Genomic DNA, 22789 nt, shown 5'->3' with positions numbered 1-22789 from the left:
GAGACCTAAAAATTGCTGTTCACCAACGTTTGTATTAGATCAAAAGGGTGCTTCTACTAAATACTGAGCAAAGGGTCTGAATACTTAGGACCATGTGATATTTCAGTTTTTCTTTTTCAATAGATCTGCAAAAATGTCAACAATTCTGTGTTTTTCTGTCAATATGGTGTGCTGTGTGTACATTAATGTTGAAAAAAAAAATGACTTAAATGATTTTAGCAAATGGCTGCAATATAACAAAGAATGAAAAATGTAAGGGGATCTGAATACTTTCTGTCCCCATTGTACATGCCACCACACTTTCAAATGCTGTCAGCTCTTTATTCTCCAGAAATATGAGATTCCAACAGTTTTTTTTACTGTCCACAAAATGTTTATATACTGTTCATGAATTTTATGTGGGTGAAATAGGTATCATTCAGATCATCATTCTGGTGTTACCATGAAGACATATCACTTACTAGGGAAGTTTTTCTTTATCTCTTTACTGAATTAATGTACTGTATACATTTATTTTATTCAAGGGTCTAAAAGACCTATGTGCTACTAATCCATATGAGTACTCTTCTTTCTTTATTTGGGGTATACTAGGAATTACTCAACCCCCGGGACCTCCCTAACATTTGAAGTCACTACAGTGTATATGAGTGCTTTACAATTTGAGGGGTAATTCACTAGGGGTCGGTTTATAAATATTTTTACGCATGATTCACACAGCATTCACCAAAGATTCATACATATCTCAAATTAAATTCAGTTGGAAAAATGTTGCATTCTGGTTGTGGTGTGATTATTGTGTGAAAACATGTATAAATAGACTGCAATGCAATTCAATAAGATTGCAATGCAATTCAAGATAAACATGTGCAATGCGTTTCGGTCCAAATGAAATAGTAGCAAACTTTGTTGAAATTCATTTAATTTCCTTTTGTTTATTCCTTTTCTAACACATTCCAAATTTTCAGAACTATTGGGACCAGTCAAAAATGATCGACCAATTTAAATTCTGTGTGAAGAATAGCTGATTGTTAAGGAGCGGCCTGGGAAGCCAGCCGACGCATCCTTAAAGCAGATTCCACCCATAAATAGAACTTCCACTGATCTGATTCCTCCTCCCTGGTGCCACGGTTGTTGCCTTTCAGGGGGGAGGGGTGAGCAGATAGCTGTCAAATCCAGGTATCTGCTCCCACTTCCAGGGAAAGATCGCCACACACTGTCCGGCACCTCCTCCTTCCCCCCCGTTGCCTTCTGGAAAACACACAGGTCCCAGAAGACAGCAGGGACCATTCAGAAAGCGCAGCGCAACTCACCCATGCGCAGTAGGAAACAGGCTGTGAAGCTGTAATGCTTCACTTCTTGTTTCCCTTAGTAATGATGCTGGTGCCTGCACCCGGAGCCAAGGGACGGGTCAGCTTTGGGTGCCGACATTGCAGGCTCCCAGGACAGGTAAGTGTCTTATATAAAAAAAAATAAGGCAGCAGGTTGGCTCCCCTGTGCCAATCGCCGTACCTGTACATCAGCTCCTTTAAGAGCCATAGCAGGCGCGCGCCTGTCCACTGCATGGTGGGGAACCCGATGCATGTGGCCAGTGGGCGCGATGTCCGCTGGCCACCCGCGATCATGGGCACAAGAGCCAGAACGAGATTTGTGTGTGTGTAAACACACAAATCCCCGTTCTGACAGAAGAGGAGAGACAGATTGTCTGTTCTTAGTAATTATGAACAGTGATCTGTCTCCTCCTCCAGTCAGTACACTGCCCCCACAGTTAAAAAAAACACATGAGGGAACACATTTAACCCCTTGATCGCCCCCTAGTGTTAACCCCTTCCCCGCCAGTAACATTCACACAGTAATCAGTGCATTTTTATAGCACCAATCGCTGTATAAATGTCAATGGTCCTAAAAAAGTGTCAAACGTGTCCAATGTCGCAATCCCACTAAAAATCACAGGTTCACCGCCATTACTAGTAAAAAATAAATAAATAATATTTATTTATTTTCTAGACGCTATAACTTTTGCGCAAACCAATCAATATACGCTTATTGTGATTTTTTTTTTTTACCATAAATATGGAGAAGAATACATATTGGCCTAAACTGATGAATAAATGTAAAAAAAAAAAAAAAGGATATTTATCATAGCAAAAAGTAAAAATTATTGTTTTTTTTCAAAATTGTCTCTCTTTTTTTGTTTATAGCGCAAAAAATAACAATCTCAGAGGTGATCAAATACCACCAAAAGAAAGCTCTATTAGTGGGAAAAACATCAATTTTGTTTTGGTACAATGTTGGACAACAGCACAATTGTCAGTTAAAGCGACGCAGTGCAGTATTGCAAAAAATGGTCTGGTCATTAACCACTTCAATACAGGGCACTTATACACCTTCCTGCCCGGACCAATTTTCAGCTATTAGTGCTGTCGCAGTTTGAATGACAATTGCGCGGTCATACAACACTCTACCCAAACTCAATTTTTATAATTTTGTTCCCACAAATAGAGCTTTCTTTTGGTGGTATTTAATCACCTCTGCGGTTTTTATTTTTTGCTAAACAAATAGTAAAAGACCAATCACCACGATGCGTGCCCCCGGGGGCAGCGGCTTAATATCCTGAGGACGTCATATTACACCCAGTCAGGATATTGAAACCACTTTGCCGCCATCATTCTGCTATATGGCGGGCGGCAAGTGGTTAAGGAGGCAAATCCTTCTGGGGCTGAAGTGGTTAACAGCCAATGATTCATGAGTTGTCAGCTGGCTTCCCCGCTGAGAGCTGAAATGTAAACAAAAGAATGCCAGCAATGAAAAATTCTGAAAAAAAACAGCTTGGGTTCCCCCCAATCCATACTTGGCCCTCTGGGTCTGTAAATGGATCTTAAGGGGAACCCCAAGCCAATTTTTTTTTTAAATGGCGTGTGTTCACTTGTAAAATCCATACCGGACATTTATCCAAGCAAGCGCCCCCCCTCCTGAACCATACCAGGCCACATGCCATCAACATGGGAGGGTGCTTTGGGGCAAGGGGGGCTCTGCTCCCTCCACCCGAAAGCACCTTGTCCCCATGTTGATGGGGATAAGGGCCTCTTCCCCGCAACCCTGGGCTGTGGTTGTGGGGGTCTGCGGGCGAGGGACTTATCAGAATCTGGAAGCCCCCTTTCATAAGGGGGCCCCAGATCCTGGCCCCTGGGGACGTAATAAGGGGTCAGGGTCACTTGCTGACATGAATGGGTGACTCCGCCCTTAGCTATTTAAGAAATGTCAGTTGGAGGAGCAGGCAGTCAGCGGGGGGCCTTTGATGAGGCCAGAGGTTTTTTTTTCCAGATTCTGATAAGCCCCCTGCCCACAAACCCCCACAACCACAGCCCAGTGTTATGGGGAAGAGGCCCTTGTCCCCATTAAATATAGGGACAAGATACTGTGCTAGGTGCTCATTCAGCCCCCTTTCCTGGCCTGCTGGGCTGCATGCTCGGATAAGTGTCTGGTATGAATTTTGGGGGAGACCCCACACCATTTTTAAAACAAAATTTGACGTAGGGTTCACCTCAAAATCCATACCAGACCCAGAGCCTGGTATGGATTGGGGGGACCCATCGCTGTTTTTTTTTTCAGAATTTTCTATTGCCAGCATTCTTTTGTCATCAGTTGTCCTCGGTTTGCCTGCTTCTTAACAACCAGCTATTCTTAACACAGAATTTGAATCGGTCAATCATTTTTCAACCAATCTGAATTTGAATCATTCCAAACATTTGGAATTCATTAGAAAATGAATAAACAAATCAAAATTAAATGAAACTAAACAAATTCTGAAACAATTCAACTAAACAAAATTTGTAACATAACAAATCTATCCGAAACAAAACACATTTTTTACATGAACATGTCCATGATAAGATTCCCTGGCAATCAGCAGCTGCTTTTAATTTTACAAAATGGCCTCAGTTGATACATTTGCAAATATATTTTGCTGCACCAATGTTCCTCTATATCTAGTTCTGTTGCAATCTGTGAGAGCTCCTACAGAAGCTGATATATCCTAACATAGCATTCATTAAACTGAGACGGGATATTTTATAGGTTTTCCCATTTCCCAATGTAGTACACACATATGAGAAACCCAGACTTGCAAAAGACAGTTGAAGATTTCTCATGCACATACACCAACAGTTAAAGGCAGCCACTTAATTAATATAACACTAGCAAGAGCAGGCAAATTCACTAAGTACATTTTTTGATTTCATATAATCACAAAACTCTCTGGTGAATGCTAATATGCATACTTTACAGAAGAGTAACCAGTGGTCCCATATACAATTTAATAGGTCAAGTAAAATATATCTTATAAGTATTATCAATATATATTAACTTTTAAAATAATTTCTCTGCAGGCTTACAATAGATGCCGAGTGCCAACTGCAGCTGCACAACTTTCCAATGGATGAGCATTCTTGTCCTCTGGAATTTTCAAGCTGTAAGTATTTATTCTTATTTACTTTTTTAGACAAAATGGCTTTTTTTTTGTTTTTTAGAACACAATTATGTTAAATCAAAGTTTTTTTTACAAGGTTTAAGGAATAGATACATAAATAATGAAACATAATTATTGTATGTATTGAATAGTTATAATGCAAAATAAAAACAATGGTTAATTGCAATGACAGATTACACTGAAATCCAAGGGCAAAGCCTATGGTTTTCAGAAAGATAGAGTTGACAATGCAATGTATGGTGGATAGTGAAGATATAGAGTTTACAGATGCAGTTTAATTCTCCTGGAAGTTACAGTCATTCTGCTGTTGAATAACTTGACACATCAGAGCGTTCATTTATGATAACCAAATATAATCCCCAAAAATCTCATATAAGCTTTAATTTAAATTAAAGTGGTTGTAAACGTGGAAGGTTTTTTTTACCTTTATGCATTGTATGCATGAAGGTGAAAAACCTTCTGGGTGCAGCAACTCCCCCAGCCCCCCCAAGACATACCCGAGCCCCATCGCAATGTGCAAAAAAACAGTGGGTCTCCTGGGTCTCTTCCTGTCAGGTATCAGTGGCTAAAGAGACCAGACATGTAGCTACAAGGGAACTGAGACCAAACAAGGTATTTATCATTAAAGTGATATTTATTTACAGTGAACGCACACCAATAACATCCACAGCAACTAGTGAAAACATAAACAAAAATAACCAATGAACCTAACTACTATCTATATATAATATCTACAGCATAAGCGACAAAGGTAACGGGGATTCAAGGAAGGGAAAACATGACAGGGTACAAGAGCAGGGAGCAAATCAGAGGGGTGCAGGACGGATCAGGACACAGGAAGGTTCAGGATAGGTATCAGGCACAATCTGGTAGCAAGGAGGCGATCAGACAGGATAGTGACACCCTGGGGAAAGGAAGGAGCAGCTTTATATATCCACCTGGCAGCTGGAGCCAGGTGTGGCTGATCAGAACCTGCTGACTTCTGGGAGACTCCTGCTGGTGGACACTGGAACTGCAGCCATCAGCCCAGTGAACCCCAGTGCCACTAGCAGGTGAACTTAACCCTAAAAGATTCCCCCCCTTAAGGAGCGGCCTCTGGATGCTCCATAAGGCCCTACCACCGGGGTCTGCAAGCCGACTGAGTACCCCACTGTCAACATCCAAAGACTTGTTGAGACCCCACCGGGGTCCAAAACTGGCTGGGTTTTCTGCTGGTCAGATCCTCTGAGATGTACAGTATTCGTTAGTCCCTCAAGACAGCAGGTACCCCATTGCTGGGGTTACACAGGTTATCTGCAGACTTAGCCCTGGGGTCATGTGACAGTACCGGAACTCAAAGTGTCTCATCATAACCCTGTAGCTTGCCTGGTTTCCAGGACTTGTTCTGCACATCAAAAACCACCTAGGTCTCTCTGAGGCACTTGGTACCTGAACCGGGTCCCCTAGTACACCCGGAGCTATGGCAATTGCATCCGGATCATGGCAAGGCACAGATCGTACTCTGCCATTCCCAAGGAGCTTACCACGACAAGGGCCATGATGGCAGATACAGCTACCAGTTACCAAGGGTATGTCTGGACCACCAGGCTTGACACCATAGGAGCAACACACTGCCAGTGGGACTCAATCGAGGCAACCGTCAAATGAATCTCAGGCCCAGCAGATGACCCATTAGCAGGTGGACACTCAGCCTTTGCATAACAATCCAACTGAGCAGCTGGCATAGAGTCAATAGAACCCAGTGGGGTGGTAGGGAGAAGATATCCAAGATCAATGGTAGACTTGTCATCGAAGAGCAGACCCTCAGAGGCAGGCAGGTTGTTGGGCACAGAACGTCCAGAGGCAGCCAGGTTGTTGGGCACAGAATGTCCAGAGGCAGGCTGGGAAGCAGGCACTGGATCAGCAGGCTGGGCAACAGGCAGAGGCACATCAGACTGGGCAGCAGCCCTGGAATCAGCACATCAGCCGGGCAGCAGGCTTGGCAGCAGATGGTAGGTCATCTACAGCAGGCAGCAGCATGGAGGAGGAATGGACCCCATCAGCAGGCGGCAGCTTGGAGGAGTAATGGACCCCATCTGCAAGCGGCAGCATGGAGGAGGAATGGATCCATCGCAAGCGGCAGCATGGAGAAGGAATGGACCCCATCAGCAAGCGGCAGCATGGAGGAGGTATGGACCCCATCGGCAAGCGGCATGGAGGAGGTATGGACCCCATCAGCAGCAGTCATCAGCATAGGGGGAAGACTGGATCACATCAGCAGCAGTTATCAGCATGGAGGAGGACTGGATCACATCGGCAGCAGTCATCAGCATTGAGGAGGACTGGGCACCATCAGCAGGTAACATAGATAGTGGCAGAGTTGTAAGAGCAGAAAAGTTTTGTTTCTTTTTGGGCTTGGATACTGGAGTCCTGCACATAGTTGCATTGTGCTGTGTACTGCTGATGGAAAGGTAGTTACAGTACTGGGGGAAATAGAGGCAAGAGTAGCAAAAGTACAGGAAGAGATCTGAGACTTTGCTATAGGCAATGGTACCGCAGGGGGAGCTTCCAATGGATTACATACAGAGGAAGTGTGGTTATCGGTGGGAGGGTACTGATCTACAGGAGGTAAGTAACAAGTAACAACACAGCAACCAGTGAAAACATAAACCACTCCAGCAAACAAAAACAAAAATAACTAATGAACCTAACTACTATCTATATATAATATCTACAACATAAGGGACAAAGGTAACAGGGATGCAAGGAAGGGAAATACGACTGGGTACAAGAGCAGGGAGCAAGGCAAAGGGGTGCAGGACAGATCAGGACTAGGGATGAGCCGAACACCCCCCTGTTCGGTTCGCACCAGAACATGCGAACAGGAAAAAAGTTCGTTCGAACACGCGAACACCGTTAAAGTCTATGGGACACGAACATGAATAATCAAAAGTGCTAATTTTAAAGGCTAATATGCAAGTTATTGTCATAAAAAGTGTTTGGGGACCTGGGTCCTGCCCCAGGGGACATGGATCAATGCAAAAAAAAGTTTTAAAAACGGCCGTTTTTTCAGGAGCAGTGATTTTAATAATGCTTAAAGTCAAACAATAAAAGTGTAATATCCCTTTAAATTTCGTACCTGGGGGGTGTCTATAGTATGCCTGTAAAGGGGCGCATGTTTCCCGTGTTTAGAACAGTCTGACAGCAAAATGACATTTTGAAGGAAAAAACTCATTTAAAACTACCCGCGGCTATTGCATTGCCGACAATACACATAGAAGTTCATTGATAAAAACGGCATGGGAATTCCCAAAGGGGAACCCCGAACCAAAATTTAAAAAAAAAATGACGTGGGGTTCCCCCTAAATTCCATGCCAGACCCTTCAGGTCTGGTATGGATTTTAAGGGGAACCCCGCGCCAAAAAAAAAAAAAAAAAAAACGGCGTGGGGTCCCCCCAAAAATCCATACCAGACCCTTATCCGAGCACGCAACCTGGCAGGCCGCAGGAAAAGAGGGGGGGACGAGAGTGCGGCCCCCCCCCCCTCCTGAACCATACCAGGCCACATGCCCTCAACATTGGGAGGGTGCTTTGGGGTAGCCCCCCAAAACACCTTGTCCCCATGTTGATGAGGACAAGGGCCTCATCCCCACAACCCTGGCCCGTGGTTGTGGGGGTCTGCGGGCGGGGGGCTTATCGGAATCTGGAAGCCCCCTTTAACAAGGGGACCCCCAGATCCCGGCCCCCCCCTGTGTGAAATGGTAAGGGGGTACAAAAGTACCCCTACCATTTCACTAAAAAACTGTCAAAAATGTTAAAAATGACAAGAGACAGTTTTTGACAATTCCTTTATTTAAATACTTCTTCTTTCTTCTATCTTCCTTCATCTTCTGGTTCTTCTGGCTCTTCTGGTTCTTCCTCCGGCGTTCTCGTCCAGCATCTTCTCCGCGGCATCTTCTATCTTCTTCTCCTCGGGCCGCTCCGCACCCATGGCATGGGGGGAGGCTCCCGCTCTTCTCTTCTTCTTCATCTTCTTCTCTTCTTCTCTTCTTCATTTTCTTCTCCGGGCCGCTCCGCATCCATGCTGGCATGAAGGGAGGCTCCCGCTGTGTGACGGCGCTCCTCGTCTGACAGTTCTTAAATAATGGGGGGCGGGGCCACCCGGTGACCCCGCCCCCCTCTGACGCACGGGACATGACGGGACTTCCCTGTGGCATTCCCCGTGACGTCACAGGGAAGTCCCGTCAAGTCACCGTGCGTCAGAGGGGGGCGGGGTCACCGGGTGGCCCCGCCCCCCGTTATTTAAGAACTGTCAGACGAGGAGCGCCGTCACACAGCGGGAGCCTCCCGCCATGCTAGCATGTGTGAGGAGCGGCCCGGAGAAGAAAATGAAGAAGAGAAGAAAAGAAGAAGAGAAGAAGATGAAGAAGAAGAGAAGAGCGGGAGCCTCCCCCCATGCCATGGGTGCGGAGCGGCCCGAGGAGAAGAAGATAGAAGACGCCGCGGAGAAGATGCTGGACGAGAACGCCGGAGGAAGAACCAGAAGAGCCAGAAGAACCAGAAGAACCAGAAGATGAAGGAAGATAGAAGAAAGAAGAAGTATTTAAATAAAGGAATTGTCAAAAACTGTCTCTTGTCATTTTTAACATTTTTGACAGTTTTTTAGTGAAATGGTAGGGGTACTTTTGTACCCCCTTACCATTTCACACAGGGGGGGTCCGGGATCTGGGGGTCCCCTTGTTAAAGGGGGCTTCCAGATTCCGATAAGCCCCCCGCCCGCAGACCCCCACAACCACCGGCCAGGGTTGTGGGGATGAGGCCCTTGTCCTCATCAACATGGGGACAAGGTGTTTTGGGGGGCTACCCCAAAGCACCCTCCCAATGTTGAGGGCATGTGGCCTGGTATGGTTCAGGAGGGGGGGGGCGCACTCTCGTCCCCCCCTCTTTTCCTGCGGCCTGCCAGGTTGCGTGCTCGGATAAGGGTCTGGTATGGATTTTTGGGGGGACCCCACGCCGTTTTTTTTTTTTTTGGCACGGGGTTCCCCTTAAAATCCATACCAGACCTGAAGGGTCTGGTATGGAATTTAGGGGGAACCCCACGTCATTTTTTTTTTAAATTTTGGCCGGGGTTCCCCTTAATATCCATACCAGACCTGAAGGGCCTGGTATGGAATTTAGGGGGACTCCCACGTCATTTTTTTTTTTTAATTTTGGTTCGGGGTTCCCATGCCGTTTTTATCAATGAACTTCTATGTGTATTGTCGGCAATTCAATAGCTGCGGGTAGTTTTAAATGAGTTTTTTCCTTCAAAATGTCATTTTGCTGTCAGACTGTTCTAAACACAGGAAACATGCGCCCCTTTACAGGCATACTATAGACACCCCCCAGGTACGAAATTTAAAGGGATATTACACTTTTATTGTTTGACTTTAAGCATTATTAAAATCACTGCTCCTGAAAAAACGGCCGTTTTTAAAACATTTTTTTGCATTGATCCATGTCCCCTGGGGCAGGACCCAGGTCCCCAAACACTTTTTATGACAATAACTTGCATATTAGCCTTTAAAATTAGCACTTTTGATTTCTCCCATAGACTTTTAAAGGGTGTTCCGCGGCATTCGAATTTGCCGCGAACACCCCAAATTGTTCGCTGTTCGGCGAACTTGCGAACAGCCAATGTTCGAGTCGAACATGAGTTCGACTCGAACTCGAAGCTCATCCCTAATCAGGACACAGGAAGGTTCAGGATAGATATCAGGCACAATCTGGTAGAAAGGAAGAAATCGGACAGGATAGTGACACCCTGGGGAAAGGAAGGAGCAGCCTTAAATATCCACCTGGCAGCAATTCAGAAAAATAAAGCTGCCTTTATTAAGCACTTATGGACCGAGCCTCTTTTTTAGATGTGTTGTTTACAAGTTAAAAAGTTTTTTTTTTTTGCTAGAAAATTCTTAGAACCCCCAAAAATTATATATTTTATTTCAAACACCCTAGAGAACAAAATGGCGGTCATCGCAATACTTTCTGTCACACCGTATTTGTGCAACGGTCTTAAAAGTGCACTTTTTTTGGAAAAAATACACTTTTTGAATTAAAAAATAAGACAACAGTAATGTTAGCCCAATTTTTTTATATTGTGAAAGATAATGTTACACAGAGTAAATTGATACCCAACATGTCACGCATCAAAATTGCGCCCGCTTGTGGAATGGTGACAAACTTTTACCCTTAAAAATCTCAATAGGCGACGTTTAAAAAAATCTACAGGTTGCATGTTTTGAGTTACAGGGGAGATCTAGAGCTAGAATTATTGCTCTCACTCTACCATATGCGGGCGCTACTCAAGTATGCGTTTACTTCTGCACGTGAGCTCGGCAGGACGGGGCGTGTATACTTTTTTTTTTATTATTATTTATTTTACCTTATTTTTACACTTTTTTTTTTTTTTTTTTTTAATAGTAATAGAAAAAAAAAAGCATGACAGGACCTCTTAAATATGAGATCTGGGGTCAAAAAGAGCAAAAAAAAAGCATGTGAAAGAATCCGATCATCTCCTCTGCTGCCGACGGCTTTGGTAAGCGTCAGAGGGCACTGGTGCATGGCGGGAGGGCCCCTTTCCCACTGCCGATAAAAGTGATCTTGTGGTGAATCCGCTGCAGAGACCATTTTTATCTTGAAGCAGACCACCGGCCAATCAAGAGGATACCAGGGTTAGGGCAGCTAGCTGCTGCCATAACAACGATATCCTCCTTCAAAGCCATGACATATATCGGCGCACGGCGGGACAGAAGTGGTTAATATCACTTTAATGTAAATGTAACAGTTTTTGTCAATGTGTAGTTTTTTTAAAATATCTGGTGATCCAGCCATGCAGGTCCAGGTACATTTTGTTTAATGGTAACAGTTATATCCCATTTGTGCTCCTGCACTGTTATTCCATTACATGTTACCTTGGAGGAGACTACAAAAGGCCATTTTGATTTACATTGCTTAGACATGCAGTGCGTTAACATGTAGTGCAGTGTAATACACATGAGTTAGACCTACATTGCCTTGGTGCATTGAGATGCTATTCAAAATGAACATATAAAAATAACACTGCAACACACTAATGCAATGCAGGTAAGGTGCCTTTACATGCATTGTGGAAATTCAGGCATTACTATAATGCACCATAATGGAAAGGTGTTAATAGAACCTTAGGGTTTAGATCTACTTTACATAAAAAAAATGTATTATAACAACAAGAAACAAAACAAAAACAATAAATACTATAGTGCAAAGACTGTTTACACATGTTTTTCTAAAAATGTAGCTAAAACCAAAACAAAAGTTGTACATTTTGCAGCTAACAAATGCTTAGCTGTGATGATTACCTTTATTTTTTTAGTTGTTTCCTTTATTTTTTACCAGGTTATCCACCCAGTAACACACCACCTATCGTAGGGTGGCAATGATCACTCTTCCAATGTATCTATGGAATAGCAGCATAGCCACCCATTGACAGCAGCATTGTCATCCTGTGGGAAGGGTTGTGTTAAATAGACAAGTAGTTTTAGATGGACTTTATATTAGCAACTAACAAATAAAACCTAACCCCAGCTAACATTTTTTAAACAGTAATGCCCTGTACACACAACCGGTTTTGCCGTCGGAATAAACTCCAAAGGTTTCTCCGACGGAACTCCGACGGAATTCCATTCAAGCGGTCTTGCCTATACACGGTCAAACCAAAATCCGACCAAAGTCCGACCGTCAAGAACGTGGTGACATACAAAACGTACGACGGGACTAGAAAGGAAAGTTCAATAGCCAGTAGACAATAGCTTCTGTCTTGTACTTGCTTCAGAGGATGCATCGTTTTTGGTCCGTCGGAACAGCATACAGACGAGCGGTTTTCCCGATAGGAATTGGTTCCTTCGGAAATATTTAGAACATGTTGTATTTCTAGGTCCGTCAGATGAAAAACTTCCGTCTGACTTTTTCTGTCGGACATGCCGCTTGTGTGTACGCGGCATAACAGCGACATTGTTTTCATTTTGAGATAAAGGCTTTAGCTAAGTGAATAAAAGCTGACCATTGTAAGCAGTCCTGTCAGTGTTACATGGTTTGTCTCAGCTCTTTAACAGCCACTTTTTTTGAAAGTTTGGTATGCTAAAGGAAGTTAAAGATAATAGACTAACTGGCAAGATCAACTGGTTACATACATTTTTAACAGGGACAAATTTACAAGGCCAGCTATGGGTCACTGCTGCTTATCACTGAAGCATGCTCTATATAGAAATATATTTCTGTTTTATAAATATTGTTTAAAAGTATGTTACACTCAATGTATTGCCAAAAGTCCCCTTTGAGAAGGATATCAGTGTGCACCTCAAACAGAAAGTGTGATTGCTTTACACTGAAATTTTGTGTATGAAACAAATATGCATATATTTAAAAAGCTTTTTTAAAGCAAAGGATATCTTGGAAAAATGTGATAATAAGCCTATATCTCCTTCTACTGGCTAAAACAAATATAGAATTTTTTGTGCACAATACAAAAAAAAGATTAATGCTGCATACACACGAGCGGATTTTTCGACCAGACTGGTCCGCCGGACCGAGTCCGGCGGACAATTTGACCATGTGTGGGCTTCATCGGACCTGCAGTGGACTTTTTCGGTCGAAAATCTGACGGACTTTAGATTTGGAACATGTTTTAAATCTTTACGACGGACTCGAGTCCGGTCCAAAAGTCCACTCGTCTGTATGCATGAGGGTGCATACTGTGATGCCAGTAGATGAAGGGTAGAAGAGGGGAAAAAAGGGGAAGAGAAGAAGAAAAATAGGGCAAGGTGAGGAAGGAAGAAATGAGCAGGAGCACAGACAAGAGTCAAGCATCCTGTCCCGAGGAGAGTAAGGAGGGCCAGGAAAGAGTTAAACTCACTGAGGAGGAGTGAGTTCATTCAAGTAGGTGTCCGTGTAAACAAAATATTGCCACCAGGTATCCTGGAAGGTCTCTTCATTGTTACGCAGAGTGGCTGTGAGGTTCTCGATGCCCCTAAGTTCGTTCACCTTGGAGAACCAGAGAGAGAGTGGGAGGATTAACTTCTTTCCAGCAAAGTGCAGTGCAGGCCTTTGCCGCATTTAGCAGCTGAATGGTGAGGGAGGCCTTATATTTCTTGATAGATCTTCTTGATAAGTGCAGCAGGCAAGCTGCAGGGTCATTATGCAGAGTTGTTCAATTATACCAGTTACTACTTGCCAGAACAACTGGAGCTTTGGGCATTGCCAGAAAATGTGAAGAAAGGTGCCACTCTCAATACCGCAGTGCCAGCAAACACTGGGGATCTGGGTGAGATGTGGTGGTACTTGGTAGGGACCTGATACCTGCGGGTGAGGAGTTTGTAGTTGGTCTCTTTGACCCTGGTGGTCATAGAGGATTTTGGGCAAAATGTAAAATTTTCTCCCTCTGTGCTGTTGTGAAGGACCCACCCAACTCAGATTCCCATTTAGAGAGAAGTATTTAGGAGGGGAGTAGCCAGTCTCTGGGTGGGCAAGAGATGAGTAAATTAGAAAAAGACTACGATGAACTGGTTCACCCTCATGACACAGGGCTTTAAAGGCAGTCAGTGAATGGCTGATACCTGGCGAGCATGAAAGCATGCAAAGGTATGAACAGAGCTGGAGGCCTCCCCAGAAATCTAGAGGGGGGTCCACAAATCGGGTGAGGTCAGTTGAGGTTAGGGTCCCATCAGAGGTCTGGAAGTCTGTCAAATGGGTATACCCACTAACTTTGAAACAGTGAAATTGCGTATTGTGATGTCCCGAGGCAAAGTCGGGGTTGCCTAAGATGGGAATCAAAGGGGAGGGGGTGGGGGAAATAAAAGTACTGCAAAACACTTCCCGAGCGAGCTTTTATGTTCTTCCGAGAGTGGGGTGCATACCGAGGTCCCTAAGTAAAGGAAGGACCAACCAGGGCAACTCAGAGCAGTGCCCTGGGAATTCTCAAGTTTCATAGCAACCCAGTGTTTTGCCTCACCATGGCAATGGCAGTCAACCAAAGTTAAGGTGGGCTGCTCGATAGTAGGAATGTATATCATGTAAGCCCACGCCCCCGTGGATCTCAGGTAGGGTTACAGTGTGAAGAGTGATGCCGCGTACACACGACCAGACTTTACGGCATACTTGGTTCGGCGGATCAGAGTCCGTCAGACAATTCAATCGTGTGTGGGCTCCAACTGACTTTTTTTCCCCAAAAGTTTGATGGACCTAGAAATGAAACATGTTTCAAATCTTTTTGATGGACTCGAGTCCGGTCGAAAAGTCCACTCATCTGTATGCTAGTCCGACGGACAAAAACCGACGCCAGGGCGGCTACTGGCTATGAACTTCCTTGTACGTCATCACATACGAATCCGTCGGACTTTGGTTGATCATGTGTAGGCAAGTCCATTCATTCGGAAAGTCCGTCGTAAAGTCCGTCAAAGTCCGCAGGACAAAGTCTGCTCGTGTGTACGCGGCATGAGGCGACCATTGATAAATGAAGGCTCGAAACAGGACACAGATTTTTTGGAAAAAATGCATAGGCAAAGGGCCTGTAGCATGTAGAGAATGTGAAGAAGCACAGTCATTTTTACAGTGCTGCAGTGACGAACCAGGTCAGCGTGAGTGAGTGCCAGTGTAATAGATCATCTTTAATCTTAAGCAACAGTGATCCAAAGTTTGCAGTGTAAAGATCAGAGAGGTCTGGTGTGATGTTAGTACCCAGATACCATATTTAATCATGTCAGCTCCGGAAGGTTTACCCCCCCCCTTCTTGACCAGGCTATTTTTTGCGATACGGCACTGCATTGATTTAACTGACAATTGTGCTGTCATCCGAAGATGTACCCAAATAAAATGTATGTCCTTTTTTCCCCACAAATAGAGCTTTCTTTTGGTGGTATTTGATCGCCTCTGTGTTTTTTTTTGTTTTGTTTTTTTGCGCTATGAACAAAAAAAAACGACATTTTGGAAAAAAAAATTCTTACATTCTGCTATAAAACATATCCAATAAAAAATGTAAAAAAAACATAAAAATCATATTTCTTCATTAATTTAGGCCAGTATGTATTCTGCTACATATTTTTAGTAAAAAAAATAAGCATATATTGATTGGTTTGTGAAAAGGTTTTAGAGTCTACAAAGTATGAGAGATTTATTGACTTTTTCGTTTTTTTACTAGTAATGGCGGCAATCAGCAATTTTTAGCGGGACTGCGACATTGTGGCAGACAAATCTGACACTAAGTGACACTTTTTGGGGACCAGTGAAACCAACATCTGGGGCGACCAAAGGGTTAAATGCGTTTCCTGGGAGTACATTCTAACTGTGGGGGGGTGCTTTGACTGGTTGAACACAGAGATCTGTAATCCTCCTTAGCAGGAACATAAGATCTCCATCTTCCCCTCTGACAGAATGGCGATCTGCCTTGTATACATAGGCAGACCATTGTTCTGTCTGTCTCAGGAATGATTGGCGGGTTCGGGCAGATTTCAGTGTCCAAACACAGCGGGAGTGGGTCTCCAGCAACGTGTGCACGTGCCTGAGACCTGAAGAAAGAAATCATGTACAGGTATGAGATTTTGCACTTAAGTGCCGTCCTGCCACAGTATATGTACGTGGGGCAGTCCTTAAGCGGTTAATCAGCCACCAACCGGAAAGCGAATAAGGGTCCGAGACATTAAATTACGCTAGAGTCCAAGGAGACATTTAGTGCTGAAAATTTAGCTAGATTGATTTTAAAGTGCGACAGGAACCCAAACTTAATGCAAATCCCACAGCAGATTAGGTAAAGAGGTGAGTGGATCGGTGAGGAAAAATATCAGGTTGTCAGCTAATGCCGCAACCTTGTGTACACCAGAAGGTTTGCAATAGCCGGCAATGAAGGTTTGCAAAAGCTGGCATGGACCTTGCACAGAAAGGGTTCTAATGTTAAGATGAAGATTAGTGAGGAAAGGGGGAACTCTTGGCACTTCCCACTGGGGATGAAAAAATAAGTCTGAACTAGTTTAATTGAAGAATACATAGAAAGAAGAAAACTGCTGGACTTTAAAGTTGTCAAAAAATAGAAAGATAGAAATGATTATAAAAAATATAATTTATTTGTAACAATTAAAATTATCATTGTTGTATTGCTAATTCAATTCATATACAGGTACAGACTCTACATGTTTTGCTTCGAATGAGCTTCTTCAGGAGATCCTAGAGTGCTGTATGAACTGGTTGCTAAAAAATAACAACAAAGAAAACAACAAAATAGGAATGATTACATAAGGTTTTAGACAGAACTATTGCATCTATCATAACATGGGTATACAAAAGTACACTTCTCTTTGGTTTAACATGCTACTTTACAATCAATAAATATTTGTGTGTATAAAGAGGGGAAATTCTTTATTTAGTTATTATGAATATTTAAATGGCCTATTTATCACTATAAAAAAGATATTGAAGTATTAGTTACCTCATTCACATTGGTATGATAGGATCAATTGATTTAATGTAATTCAATGGAGTAGATTAGCCTAATGGTAATAATTGAGGAAGTGAAGGATGTTATTGCCAAAGCTCTTAGATGGCGAGATCAAAATCTGTCAGGATATCTCTCCACTGGATATTCCCGAGGGTTCTCCACCTTTGTGTAAGTGAGAATCAAAATCAATTGGAATGAAGTCTATGAAACAATTCAAGGCTTCATTAATCAAAATATATAGTAAATGAATGTGGGCCAAATACAATCGTTATATGCATGGGGTAAAAATCCCTAGTAGAGCAATATAGCAAAACTTACCTGTCTGTGAAGAGGAATCGAGGAATAAGGAGGGAAAGGAGAGATATATACTCTCTCTCTCACACAAGCCCTGTGACAGAGAATGGAGGCGTCTGCCGCATTCATATATCCTGCCATTCCAGAAGCGCCTGACATCACTTCCGGAATGCAGACACATATTTAGATGCTAATGCGCATGTGCTGAAACCAAAAGGCGGAAGTGGCATAGTGCAGAGTGCACAGTTGCCGGATCCGCTATTTTAGAAACTGGCTGCCCACAAATCAATCACGATAAGGTGAAGAAACACTGAATAGTGTCTGGCTGTGGGACAGACTGCCCTATTGGATGAGAGTAGAAGGGAAGACCCTAAAGAATGGTTGTGATCTCAAACCAAAGGGACAACATTAGCCTTATACCAATCAGGCTCCAGTCGATCTTAGCAACTGATCAAACAGTAGAAATGACAGGTGCCCGGGCATCCGTGTGTTCACTGAAAATCCAAAAATTGAGGTTGGGTTATTTAAACAAATACAGAGCATAAAGTAAAAAAATATTATATTTAGACTGAAGATTAATCCTGGTATAAAGGTCCATCTTTCTCTCTCAGTGCAGTACTGTTTAGAACAATCTTTGTTATACGAATTGCATAATCGCATACAGACAATACTTCATTGTAACAGATCATATGAAAAATGGATAAAATATTTGCAAGCAGTTACGATTTCATGTTTATACATTTTAGCTGCGGTAAAGAGTGTGGGGAGATTGGCATTATGATGTTTTACTCGTCTACAAAAAGAATTTGTAGCTTAGTGCGTCATTTAAGCCTAGATGTTTTAAAGCACACAAGCTATGAATCCAGCGAGTTTCTCGCTGCAAGAGTATTTTGTCATTGTTTCCCCCTCTTTCATTGAATGGAATGTGTTCCAAAGCATAGAAATGCATTTGGAGCAATCAAATCTGTGAAACAAACCCATGTGTCGGCTGACTAGTGTCTCCATTTTTTTCTTGGCCACCAGAGACACATGGTCACGGATTTGATGGAAGAAGGGTATTTTAGTTTTGTCTACATAGTAGGCCCCACAGTTGCATAGCACAATGTATACTACTCTTACTGATTGGCAAGTGGCCAAAAATTGAGGTCTAAAAAGATGCCCATCAGGAAGAGTAATTTGTTCTGCTTTGAGAATGTATCTACAAAAATTACATTTGTTACACAGGGTAGTCTGTCTTAGTTTATTCTGAGTTCCTACTTTGGGATCTAGTGACTATGGACAAATTTGTCTTTTAACGATTTTGATCTTTTGAAGGTGATTTCTCAGGATAGGTTTTTAAATGTTTAGAGATAGTGCTGTCAGCCATTAAGAGATACCAATACTTTTGCATGATTTGACAAATTTGTTTGTGTTGACCTGAAAAATGAGTGATCATTTTACTCTGATCCCGTTGCCCTCACCTTTCTTAAAAAAAAAAGTTTAATTGAGCTTAACAGAAGCCGAATGTCATATGAACCACGGTTGCCTGCATGAATTGACAGTTCACTCCATCAAATGCATTTTCGGCATCAACAGAGAGTAAAATGAGTGGATGTTTAGAGGTCCAGGCTGCGTGGATCAGATTGAGGACACAAATGGTATAATCCCAGGGCTCCCTGAGTGGGCAGAGCCTGCCTGATCCCTGTGATACATGGTACGATGAGACCAGACCAGTTTTTGTTTTACTTTGTGGAACAGAAGAGAAGTTAGCTCTTAAGGAGTCCTAGGTAGGTTCCCCTTGTGAGACTGGCCTTGTGGAAGCCTTCAAGACATCATAGTTGAGATAAGAGAGTATGCACCTGCAGGGAACACTCCTGTTTGAGTTTAGCGCCGATCATCATTAAGGAGCCCCTGGGGACCAGTTTGTGGGCTTCCCAGAGCAAAAAGGGGTTGTCCACTGAGTCAGATTTAAGCGAGAAATATTCTGAAATGGAGCACTCAAGGGGTGCACGGATGTTCAGAGATTGGAGTAGGACCTTGTTCAGGTGCCATGAAGGAGGGCTGCTAATGGTAGGCACCAATTGTACGTGTAGCAATGTAGTTGCCGCCAGTATCAAACAATCCACCAATTCACCCCACTGCCAGACTTCATACATCACTTTCAGAGACAATGAGCAGTCTTTTGCTGGTTTTGTTTTTGTTGTTTTATTGGGGGGTACAATTTGGATAGGGAATAGGGATATGGGATGCTCATAGAATCTATAATTGCCATCATATTTTAAGATTTAAGCACAACAGCACTTAGTTAGAGCCAGAAGATTGGATGTGCATTTATACTGAGTATGAATCTCCTCCTGCATCTCCATGCAGACTGTTGCTCCTTCTTTGCTTAATCTCTGCAGAGTATTCCTTCTAAGAATTCTCTACCCATCACCGTGTGAAGGATGAAGACATCACTTTTGACCGTGTAAAAATGATGGTCTTATGCCGCGTACACACGATTTTGCCATCGGAATAAACTCCAAAGGTTTCTCCAACAGAACTCCGACGGAATTCCATTCAAGCGGTCTTGCCTACACATGGTCAACCCAAAATCCGACCAAAGTCTGACCGTCCAGAACGCGGTGACGTACAGCACGTACAACGGGACTAGAAAAAGGAAGTTCAATAGCCAGTAGCCAGTAGCTTCCGTCTCGTACTTGCTTCAGAGCAAGCGTTGTTTTTGGTCCGTCGGAACAGCATACAGACGAGCGGTTTTCCCGATAGGAATTGGTTACATTGGAAATATTTAGAACGTGTTCTATTTCTAGGTCCTTCAGAATTTTTGAAAAATTAAGTCCAATGAGGCACACACACGATCGGAATAGACGATGAAAAGCTTCTGTCGGACTTTTTCTGTCAGATATTCCGCTCGTGTGTACGCGGCTTTAGAACTCTTTCCCCTGTGTGCAGTGGATTGCTGTCTCCCAGGGGCATACTGTGATACTGAAACTTTAAATATACAGCAATTGGCTGTTGGGCTTTAACATAGCCATCAGCAGTACTGGAATTTAAATCCAGGATTCACTGTGGGATACTCTCTATGGCCCTCCTCTCTCTCCGATGGTCGCTCCTAAAATAAGGAATACGATTCACATGCCCCTACTGATATATTCAGCTATGCCTAAAATATTGTTTTGAATCTTGAGGGAATCACCCACCATATCGTGTTTGTACACGATTGTGCATTTCAAACACGATAGAGAAACATATTCTCTTATCTATCTCGTCTGTGAACCTTGGCCGTGTCCTGAGGAAGCCTAGCGTCGAAACGCGTAGACATACAAAGGCTCACTGCACATTATTCATAGATGCATTTATGTTATAATCTTTATCTATTTTACTTTTATGTATTTGTAACCTTCAATAAATTTATATTGTTATCCTGTTACTTTGTCTCCAGTGTTTCTTAGCCATTAAAGTCCGCCCCCCTGGTAATACTTAGTATTACTTATTTTTTTGTCTTCAACTTTTTCCCCTCCTGCACAAACTTGTTTCCTCCTGCACAAACTTAATGTTACTGAGTTAAAGTCATGTCACATCTTTTTCTTTTGAGAGATAAGGACCCACTCTGAATAAGTCCCTAATCAGGCTCTGATTACTCGCTGCTACTAGGCCTGAGGCCTGCAGCACCTCTCCCCGGAGGTTTAGTAGTTTAAAAGCACGTCTTTAAGTGGTGGACTACTGCACCCAGCCAGCCCAACTTGCAAATCCTGTGCCCTCAGGCCACATCGACTTGACACAAATCCCCACAGTCTCTTCTCTGATCCAGGACTCCTCATCATTCACCGTGTGACTGATGAAGACTTTCCTAATGACCATGTAGAAGCAAAGTTCCCCCACAGACTTCCTGGCACATCCAGCCCTCCACTGTGGTAACACTCACCGACCTTCCACTATCCTGAGCCCTTGATGAGGAACTTGACCAGACCATACCTTCCGACAGCTTCACCTGCCCCACTGCTCCAGGAGTTCCTCACCTCCGACCGTGTGCTGGCGAAGACATTGCCAATGACCATGTAGAGGCAAAGTTCCCTCACAGCTCTCCCTGGGCCTCTTCCTGTGATCAGTACCCCCCCAAGATGGGGGTGTCCTCCTGCTGCTGCCTAGTATTCCATTCCTCACTTCACTCAGCCGACAACTCCCTCCAGTGGCATATCACCTCAGCTTATATAGGAGGCCCGCCCCCTACCAATACCAATTGGGGATTGGTCAGGGCTCCCACATGAGCTGCCTGCCACTCCAGTTCCAGGCCCAGCCCCTCTTCCAGAATCTTCTGGGCGCCCCCAGAACTAGAGCACAGGTGGTCACACCCACTGCTATTCTGACCACTCCCAGCCCCCAGATCAAAACAGACAGGCCTAGCTTGCAGCATAGGCCTGCCTAAATGTACCTGTGCTGCCTGTCCCTAGTAAAAACCTATTACTAGCACCTACCTATTGGTAGAGGGTGCTACATAGGTCCATATAAATGGGAGCATGATCCGAGAAGGTGATCTCTCCTAATCAAGTCAACGGGACCCTAGGCAGGTCTTTCTGGGGAACCAGAAAGTAGTCCAAGCGCAAGTATGTATGATTGTCAGAAACCATAAAATCAGGCCGAGACAGAAGTACAGTTAAATCACACTTATTTAATAATAAGAACATATTACATATGAACATATAAACATATAAACATAGTCAAAACATAGCCAAAGTTCAGTAACCGGAATGGATAGTCAGCCAAGCCAGAAGTCAGGGATCAATGTAGTGGAACAGCAAGCAGGATCTGGAGCCAGAAGGGATGTCAGCAAAGAAAATCTTGAACAGGATCGCAGGAGAATAGTTTCTGTGATGTTGACCATGGCGAAGGCAGAGATCCACTGGGCTGAACAGCTTAAGTATGCAGGAGTGATGAACAGGATATCATCAACAGCTGAGTAACTGTGGAGAGATAGGAGCTGGCAATTAGCTGACAGCTGAGCGGCCAGCTCCTAGAAGGAAGGGCTGAGCCCAGCCTTGACAGTACCCCCTCCTCAACGACCCCTCCCCCTCGGAGGACCACCAGGCTTGAGGGGAAAACATCTATGGAAATCACGGAGGGGGACGGGGGCATGTACGTCCGAGGATGTGACCCAAGAGCGTTCCTCCGGACCGTACCCTTTCTAATGCACCAGGTACTCTATGCGCCTACGGGAGTCAACAATGGACTGTACTTTATACATCTCATGTTTCTTAACCTGTACAGGATGAAGACATGGCACCGAGGTGGTAAAGCGGTTGAAGACCAAAGGTTTTAATAAGGAGACATGAAATACATTTGAAATATGCATATTAGAAGGAAGGTCTAATGTGTAAGCCACTGGGTTAATCCTGCGAAGAATACAGAAAGGCCCAATAAGGTGCGAACTTCAGTGAGGGAACACGAAGACGAAGGTTGCGAGATGACAGCCAGACCCTGTTCCCAACCTGATAGGATTGTGCAGGCAGGCGTCTGCGGTCAGCATGGAGTCTGTACCTATCATTAGCATATTGC

At 43.7% G+C, this 22789-nt stretch overlaps 1 protein-coding gene across 2 annotated transcripts in view; it reads left to right on the top strand.

Moving 5' to 3' along the window:
• GABRG2 (gamma-aminobutyric acid type A receptor subunit gamma2) overlaps positions 1-22789 on the top strand; it is a 364630-nt gene that overhangs the window by 234098 nt on the left and 107743 nt on the right. For both annotated transcript variants that reach the window (XM_073620838.1, XM_073620837.1), the window contains exon 5: positions 4386-4468. In XM_073620838.1, the coding sequence (XP_073476939.1) occupies positions 4386-4468 (83 nt within the window). The remainder of the gene's footprint in view (positions 1-4385; positions 4469-22789) is intronic.

Source organism: Aquarana catesbeiana, linkage group LG03, assembly GCF_042186555.1.
Source record: "Aquarana catesbeiana isolate 2022-GZ linkage group LG03, ASM4218655v1, whole genome shotgun sequence".
Classification (NCBI taxonomy): domain Eukaryota; kingdom Metazoa; phylum Chordata; class Amphibia; order Anura; family Ranidae; genus Aquarana; species Aquarana catesbeiana.
Note: the sequence above shows the minus strand (reverse complement) of the source record. Positions and strands in the feature narration are given on the sequence as shown.